The sequence below is a fragment of the Adiantum capillus-veneris genome, chromosome 5 (genome assembly GCF_014529385.1).
Source record: "Adiantum capillus-veneris isolate H3 chromosome 5, ASM1452938v2, whole genome shotgun sequence".
Lineage (NCBI taxonomy): Eukaryota > Viridiplantae > Streptophyta > Polypodiopsida > Polypodiales > Pteridaceae > Adiantum > Adiantum capillus-veneris.
In genome coordinates, this window is record NC_140935.1 from 153,954,167 (window position 1) to 153,963,405 (window position 9,239).

General features: G+C 42.6%; 1 protein-coding gene across 1 annotated transcript; it reads left to right on the forward strand.

Annotated features, from left to right (window-relative positions):
* Nucleotides 1–4,909: 4,909 nt before the first annotated feature.
* Nucleotides 4,910–6,619, forward strand: LOC147458332 (uncharacterized). The gene has a single exon (XM_086512993.1). It carries the CDS (start codon nt 5,106–5,108, stop codon nt 6,036–6,038), a length of 933 nt encoding a protein of 310 aa, XP_086369119.1. The 5' UTR covers nt 4,910–5,105; the 3' UTR covers nt 6,039–6,619.
* Nucleotides 6,620–9,239: the final 2,620 nt, after the last annotated feature.

The window sequence follows — 9,239 nt, forward strand, 5'->3', positions numbered from 1 at the left end:
CAATGTGGCTAAGAAGTAATTTGAAAGACCTAGCAGTAGCCCTAGGTACCCCTCTTTTCATACCATCCAACAGAGCCTTGGGCACCTCTCCCAATAAGGTGTGTATCTGGTGGGATCTCAAAAAGGCCAACCCCAAGAATCTTGTCATGAATATAGGGGTTGATCTCAAGGTCATTCCACTAAATTTCGACACTTACTTTCGGGCATGTTTCAAGTGTCATAAATTTGGGCACTTCCCTGGGCCAAACCGCTGGTGAAAAATATAATGGCTTCAATGGGAGATATGGATATTGAAGAGGAGACTTCACCAAAGGACACACAGACAGACGAGCAGTCAGACTCTAGCAAGGTAACCCTAGAGAGTGTGGAGAAACTTGTCATAGCCCATCATAGCACTAGTAAGGCCACCCCCAGGTATCGATTTACATCCACTGCCCAAAAAAAACCGCCCATTCCCTCTTTCCATCTTTTAATTCTTACAAATATAGAAGGGTTTAGCATGGGCTTGATTTTGTGCATTGTCCTTTGGGCTACTTCTTTTGACCCTTAACTAACTATGCTTGGTGAAGAGGAATTTGGCCCACTTGTTTAGGACAGACTTACTTATGAGAGATTGATCTTTATAGGTTCATAGTACATACTTCTTTTGACCAGTATGTCTGTTCAATTTTAAACCCATTAGTTTTGGTAGAATCTAGGGGAGATACCTTTGAAAGCTAAGTGTTTCTAGGGGTGGTAAACCGAATGGAGGGAAAGTGGAGAGGGCACGTGGTGGAGAGAGAGAGAGAGAGAGAGAGAGAGAGAGAAAAAGGAGGGGGGAGGGTTTAGATATTTTTAGCCCTGGAAATTCCCAAACTACCCCTCAAATTTCTCAATCTGTGCAAGTGCGCAAGGATAGCACAGGTCTCTGTCATTGAGTTCGGACTTGGCGTGGCGTGTCAGTGCACAAAACGCATGCAAGGGCCAAGAGGCAGCATAGGGAGAACCGAGGGAGTCTCGCTCCTGGGGGTAAGGAGAATCGAGGGAAATGGGCTGAGCAAGGGTGGATTGGGCAGAGGCGAAACAATGCAGAAGAGCAGGATATCGTGGGCTTGCAAGAGAGAGGTAGGCACAGATCCGAGGGCATGGTCGGAGCAGGGCGGCGCAGAGGCACATGGGCGTAGCAAGGATGCAAGCCCAGGTGCAAGGGACTTGGATGTAGCATATCTCTCTCTCTCTCTCTCTCTCTCTCTCTCTCTCTCTCTCATACATGTCCAAGCCATCGAAGACCAAACTGGGAAGAGCAAGTCGATAGTATGGAAAGGAAAATTTTTAATGTTCAGATTGACGCACTCTGCAAGGGTGGGGAGCATCACAGGTTAGCACGCAGGCAACTGCGTGTCGATGCTAGTCGTTCGGGTGATGGTCGCGAGCAGAGTTGAAATCTCCATGGCATCTCGTTCTGGGGGAGGGTTGGGTGACGTAGCATGGGACTTTTGCCTCTGGGCTCTCGTTGCAGAACGAATCTTTGCTCCTAATTAATTAACGAAAGTGTAATGGATGGAAAGTGTAATTACTTCATAGTACAGTACTATAGTACACTTTCCTTACCTTTAAGGAGATTCTCGAAGCTTTCTCTACTTAAAAAACATAACATATGGATGGTTCATATGATTTTGTAAGTCTATAAAAGAACAAAGCAAAGCTAGCATGATCAATCTCGTGAGCAAAAGGGCCACAAAATAGGTATGGGGAATGGCTTAGATGGATCCCATTAGAGGTGAGCTTTTTTCTTTTTAAAAAGAATTAAAGGTAATAAGTCCATTTCTTAGAGTTGAGTATATCAAAAGGCATGTGGCATGAGCTTTTTAGGTCCCATTAATTACCTTAAATTTCATCATATATTAAGAAAATATTTATTAGTTGAGAAGCTTACATCATGCTCGACTCTAAGGGGAAAATTATACCCTTGAAATTTGAAGAAATTCTCAAAATGCCACAGAAATCTCATAAATTTCCAAAACACCCCTCATAATTTGTCAAAGGTGAAATGGCTCATTATTTGGTACACAAAAACTCCTCTATTTATGAGCTCATCGTTGAAATTATTTAATAAGACACTTAAATATGTATATGTATTAGCAAAAAAAATAGATTGATATGGAAAAGCTGAGGCAAGCCTTCCAAAATTGATAAAAGGGTGTTTAATTGGGAACTTTTAAAATATGAGGGGTATTTTGGTGATTTTCCCATATAACAAAGAACTAGTAACAATATACATCTTTATGACTATTATTGTTTTGGATATCCACATTGGGAGTCTAAGGCCTCCATTGCCTTGGTAGTTTGAAAGGACTAGGATGCATATGTTATTAAAAATCTCAAGGCGTTCATCCCTAAGGACTAAGTGGCGCAGGGTCTTGAATGAAGACCCCGCCATGGGATCCACGGACAAAAATTGCACGTACAAAAATAGAGGCACGTCACACACACAAAAAGAAAAGGAACTATATCTCCATTGTAAAGGGTGTGTTAGCAAAGTAGTGCCAAATGAGAAAAGTGTGAACCATAAGTAAATGACATATAACAAGTTGAGGGTGAAGTTTTGGTTCATATGGGCGTTTTCATGTTGATTAGTAGTACTCGAGGCAATCACATTATGTATTTGTATGACTATTGTAAACTTAGGATAACAACATTTGGTCTAGCCCCCTCAACAAAATATGGAAGAGACAATGGCTAGAAAAACAACAGGAGGAAGTCATGGAGAACATCGGGAAGCCAAAGCGATCGCAGTTAATGAAGATATTTTTATGGAAGGTGATGTGAGGTGCTCTATTGACGGGTGTAAAAATATAGAAAAGAGAAATTGGGTCCGATCGTTGCCTGAGGTGTAGGATAGCTGCTGAAGATTTGGCCCACCTTTTCATGTAATGTCAAGTGATCAGAGGTCTGATAGGGAAAATCTGCAAGTGGATCCAAAGGACATAGCAGATCGTGGTCTTCAAGACCGAACTTTTCCTTGGTGGCAAGAAGATGGGAAGCCCTGCTCTTCTTATCTGCACTCAACCTGTCAAGTAATTCTTCTTTCACCATATATGGCAGGCAAGGAACTGTCGTGTGATTGAGGGAGACCTTGATGTAGCAAGCTTCTCAGAGATTATACAAGAAAGCACAGTGATGATCTATACGCTCGCAAGCAAGCAAGACTCAGGAGACTGGTCTAAGGATACCCATGCTATGTTGTCAACCTGCGAGAAGTAAAAGCCTAGAACTATAGTTTAATTAGCCTCGATGAGGGGCGCTAGACATCCATCTTGTAATCTTTAGCACCTCAAGGCTCGGCCTGAGCTTGAGGCTGGTTTGTAAATTCTTTGTTGTGCTTAATACAATCCACTCACAAATTGTGAGTTCTGGAAAAAAAAAAAAAAAGGATATCGACATTTGGAGTCCAAGGCTACCATTGTCTCAGTTTGAAATGAACACGAATTCAACTTTGCTTTTGATCACAATTTAGGATCCATTTCTTCCTTTTAAGTCCAAAGGAGCTAGCTTGGTTGGTTGAGCAATCGACGGTCGTGTCCTGAGTCATGGGTTCGAGTGTGGCCAAACGACCGTGACAACGCTCACAGACGCTTGTATCGTCTCACATGGGATATAGTGCGATTTGCTACAAAAGTTGAGACTACACTTAGAATAGTGGGATTGTATCTAGGCATAAAGTTTTGATCTAGTACGGGTGGTGGATCAGACATAGGAGCAAAAAATACAACATCTCATGTCCCCTCTAAACCTCGAGGGTACACACATGGGTCTAGTCGTGCCAAGGTAGATAATCTTGGCTATTCTTCCCGCTTATGAGATGTATACTAACCACTAGAGGAGACTGCAATGACCCTTCCAGAGATAACAAGGTGAAGTGATGGTGTCATAGTGGTGTTGTGCTTTGGAGAGGTGAAGTTCAAACTCTAACAATTCCAAACTGTAGGAGGAACAAACTATTTTGAGATCATCTAGCGATAGTTGTGTTGGTGAGACACTTGAAGGATTTCCTCAAGCTTTAGGGTTTCAAGAACCCATGAGTCTCTCTCATTGGTGGAAGCCTCGAAGTGTGGTGTTTGTGACTGGGTGTGCATCCTCACCTTTAAGTGCCACGGGTCCCAAAGCATGGGATCAATGGCTCTTGTGCAAAATCAAAGGCGCACGTAAATCTCGGCCGTCGACCCACAAAAACTAAACTCGGGATCTCGAGTTTAGTTTTTATGTCGAGATCTCGAGTTTACCTTCAAATAGATGTGAAATCACATCTATTTCAACGAGGTGCACGCGGGCATGTTGGTCAAGGCGTGTGCCCCCCCCCAAGCTGATGACGAGGGTTCAAAACCTGGTTGGGAAAGCGAGGCGTCCCGAGATTAGGCTGACGTCTCGAGATTAGTTCTTCGAAATCTAAACTCGAGATGCCAAGTTTAGATTTTAATCGATCAACGATCCAGATCAATCGCCATCCCGCCTTTCAATTGGGACCATTGATCCCATGCTTTGGGACCCCGTGGCACTTAAAGGGGAGGGGTGTGCATGTCCTTTCGAGACGAATAGAGTTGTAGACGTCAGGTTGCCACGCTCTTGATCGTCAGATCCCTTTAGTAAGGCCAAGGGTGAACTAGGGGTGGCCTATGCGTATTGGGGGATCCAACGGCATGGAGCACTCTCGATCCCTGATGCATAATGTGGGCGGTGGATACCCTCTCAAGGACCTTCTCTCAGCTAAGCTATGTGTTAAGGAAGATGTGTGTGGAAGGAAAAATGAATGATGGGCGCCTAAAAGAAAGTGTGAATGTATAATGGCTCATGGAGGGGGGTCGCCCAAAAAGAAACAGAGCCGGGCAAGATTAAACGTTCACACCAACGTCTCTTTTCTTTTCATGGTCTGGCTCTTTATATTGCAAGCAAGTCACGCTACTCCGCGCTGTTGCAGGCTGCAGGCGTAGGAGTGGTAGGGCGCAGATCCTTACACTCTTCTTCTTCTTCTTCTTCTTCTTCTTCTTCTTCCTCCTCTCTGCTGCTGCTGCTGCTGCTGGTTCTGCTTCGACCTCCCCCTTCTTCTGCCTTTCTTGAAGATCGCCAACATGGCGGCCAGCTCCCCAGCTTCCAAGCATCAGCAACTCATCATGCGCCTCTATCCCGGCGGCCTCTCTTTGCCTGCCCTCTCCTTCCTCGCCCTCGTCACCGGCTTCACCTTCTCCTTGACTCTCCCCTCTTCTCTGCAAGCTCTCGTCCCAGCCATGGAGTCTCTCTTCTTTGTGTCTCTTCCCCATCTGTGGCGAGCTTCCCTCAGCTGGATCACCCCGCCCTGCCTCTTTGTTCTCTTGAATGGAATCATCATGATCCTCACAGCCACCTCTGCCCGATCATCATCGTCCTCCTCGTCCAGCGATGCAGGCTCCTCTGCGTTAATGGAGCCAAATTTGCCGACTCAGATTGAGAATGTGCCATTTAAGCAGAGTGCTGCTAATCTTGTGCATGCCTTGACAGAGACATACGGGACGATGAGTGCCACCGCAACAATTCTCGACGACACATTGCAGATAGGTGTCCCTCTTGACATGCAAATTCCTCTTGCACATTCCTTGCATGCAGAGAAAGTAGAGCTCACAGAGGCACCTTCTTTGCATGATGATTATGGTGATGTCAAAGAAAAGAAACTTGTCTTGTGCATAAACCATGAAGATGCATCTGCGGTCATATCGATCGCCAAGATTGATCGCGAGCACGATGCTACCTGCATCGATGACCCATCCTCCTCCTCATTAGCAATATGTCAGGAGATAGTAAGGGCTGGGTCAGAGCCCTCAAGCCCTCACTTCCCATCGTCTCATGCTCATGCAAAGAGCAATATTAGAAGGTCAATGTCCATTGATTCTGTGTCATATATCGACGAGGGTGAAGGGGCCGCATCGGAGCAGCTCAGTGAGGAGGCATTCAAGAAAAGAATTGATGATTTCATTCTCAAGATGAACTCAAAGATTAGAAGTGAAACCAGAGTCAGTTATATGGGATAAAACCCTCCTTCTATTCATCTCTAATGCCCTTCTGATCTCTATGGGCACAAAAGGAGGTATGTTGCTCAGAGATATCGACATCGACATGGCCATCACAAGTCATTGAGTGCGACATCGAGACAATCGAGTGCGCATCCATACAGAAATGCTCATCATCATCGTCAACAACATCACAGGAACATCTACTTCTTGCTCATGGGCTTGATTGAGTGGGGATTCTATGTCCTAAAGAAGCTAGATCAAGCCTCGTTTGATCACGTGTACGTATATAGTCATCACTAGTCAATGCACACACACACACACACACACACACACACACACACAAATAAGGAAAGCTGGCCTGCAATAACCTTGTTTAGAAAACTCTGGCTAGCCTTTACATCGGTGTACAATGAGTGCATCAAGTAGCTGTACGAGTGCTATAGTATGCATAGCATGCTCAAGGCTAATCAAGTGCAAATTTTGGTGTTTAAAGCTTGTTTGGATTGACCATAGGGTATGTGAGTGGCAATTTTTGCAGCCCAATTTAGTGACAATGTTAATTTTGCTAGTACTAATGTGTAATCATAACTTAAGGTCTACAGAGTGTGTCACAAGAAGTTTTGGACAAATTCTCACAATAATTCCCACATTGTGACTCACCTCAACATCATGAGCTTCTGTGAGGGAGGCACCGCATCCCTAGCTAGGTACAATTGGGGGCAGGGGGACGGACTGCCAGTTCGGTTGCACCCAATCGTACCTAGCTAGATATGCGGTGCCTCTCGAGCAGAAGCACATGATGTTACGCATTGTATGAAAAACACTAAGGAAGACTGCATTTTCCTACATGAGAAAATTTCTAAAATTTTCTTGTTCATGTGTGTGTGTGTGTGTGTGTGTGTGTGTGAGAGAGAGAGAGAGAGAGAGAGAGAGAGAGAGAGAGAGAGATATCTTAGTCCAAAGGAAACTAGTGACAACAACGTCTGCCTTCGGTTTCTGGGTGCATAGTCTTGATTTATTCTTGTATAATTTTTTTGGTGTATGAGGGGAGCGGCCGGGAGTGCCCTACCCGACTCCGAAAACAAAAAAGTGAGAGATCTTACTAGTACTTGGTAGTAGGAATCATCAAGCAAGTATATGTGTGTACTTTCTCTAAAAGATCTCTGACATATTGCCCACAATTCCTCTCTTTTGGTTCTTTTCGGAGGAAACTTCCAACAAACATGCACACACATCACCCACTTTGCTTTGGGCCATTACCTAGCGGTTTCTTGGTGCGATCTCCATGACAATTACTTGCACATTGAACATATGTTTCATTTCAAGCCAAATGAGGTGCTGAGTTCCATTCCCATTTGCACCTAAGATTCTTTGACATAAAGCCTGCTTTGCTTAGCCTAGCAGCTTTGTGCCTCTAGGAAACAACCATTTTCTTGGCCTTGTTTTTTTAAAGCTCCAAAATCCGGGCTTTTTTGTTATAATACCTTAGTTTTGAACGTTAAATTGAGTTATCATAGTCCAAATCCGGGCTTTTTTTTTTATGAATCCTTTAAAAAAAAAAAAAACTCACAATTGTGAGTGAATTACATTGATCATCTCTAAAAATTACAAGGTTCTTGCCATACTCGTGTCGAGCCATGACATCATCCAGGGACCATAGTTACAACGGCAATATGGGCAGCCACCCTTAACGCACCGCCCCCCTATCCTTGATACACAAGGTCAAGAGGGTTTTTGTTATAAATCCTAATAAATACCTTAGTTTTGGACATTAATTTGAGTTTGACCTTGACAATGAAATTATAACTTGGGTTTTTCATTTTCAATTGGAAAATTTACACTACAAATAGCCTAAAAAATGATGTGAAATATAATTGTTTAATAAGTAGTTCCTTCAATGCAACTAGTCATTCACCGTCGAAAGAGTCTTAAGACATCGCTGAGCGATATACCTCGTTTTGTACCCATAGAGATCACTAGACAAAAGGAGGTATATTGCTCAGAGATATCAACTAGCATCAGCCTTAAGACACATCTCAAAGCTCAAAAACCCTAGATCCTTTAGAACTTCCTTGAAGCAATCAAATTAAAAGTACTAATGAAAATTGTCCACATGACTGAGCTTTACTGTTTTCTTTCCTTCAATTGCACTTATTAGACTCTTAATGGTAGCCATGTTTTGCAAAGAAAATCTCAAAACCAAAAGTATAGATATTTGCACATAGAAAACCATATTGTGATCATGTTTTTTTTAAACAAAATTATATCCCTACAATCTGAAAATTTGCATGTTCAAACATGATTCTTCTTTTTTCTTCTTCATCATGATAAACCATTCCATGAAAAGGGCTCTAGCTAGATCTTTTTCGGGTTTTAAACTCGGCTAAAAATATAAAATATGGAAAATTCAATTTTGTGTTAAGTTTTGAATTCTAGTGACTTAATAGTTGGAACGGATAGCCCTATGTTTTAATCGTAGTAATTTAGTGTATATTTGGATGGATACGTCGCATCTTAATCCGTTTTAAACGGGTAAATTATCCAAAAATGGGTCAAATACTCGTCAAAAAATCAACCCTAGAACTTAGAACATAAAGTCTATGTGACCCACGATTTGTGGCCCATTGTTTGGAAGCATGGCTCACATTTTTATCCGTTAAAAACAGGTAAAGTATCACAATTTTGGATAAAATAGTCATAAAATAGTCACAATGGACTTGTGGCCCATTGTGATTTATAAGATTATAAGTAATCACGTGACCTTCTCAAAGAAAGTATCACTGCGAATGATAAAAAAAGGTTGCTGAATGTTATTAAGGTCCATCCATATTCTTCAATGTGATACCATTTTCCAAGACAGACTCTCGATTGCTTATAGAGTCCTAGTGGTTAAGGTGATGGCCGTAAACCCCTGTGGACATGAGGTGTGAGTGACTGGGCCCAATCCCGTAAAACTAGCTTGCGCAAGCCAACAGACCAAAAATTAAAAAAAAGAGTTCCAATTTCCACTAGAAATCTAGATTGAGACATGCAAATTTGCTCTAAGTTTCATATGTGATATAAAGGATTTTGTTAAGTGCACCCACTAAGGGCTCTACCTCTTCACCCTCAAAACCCCTTTTACACATTTTGTGGATTCGATACAAAACTACCCCTTTTTTTTCTCATAAACCCATATTTTTCTAAAATTTGCATTAAAATGCCCTTCCTATAAGTGTA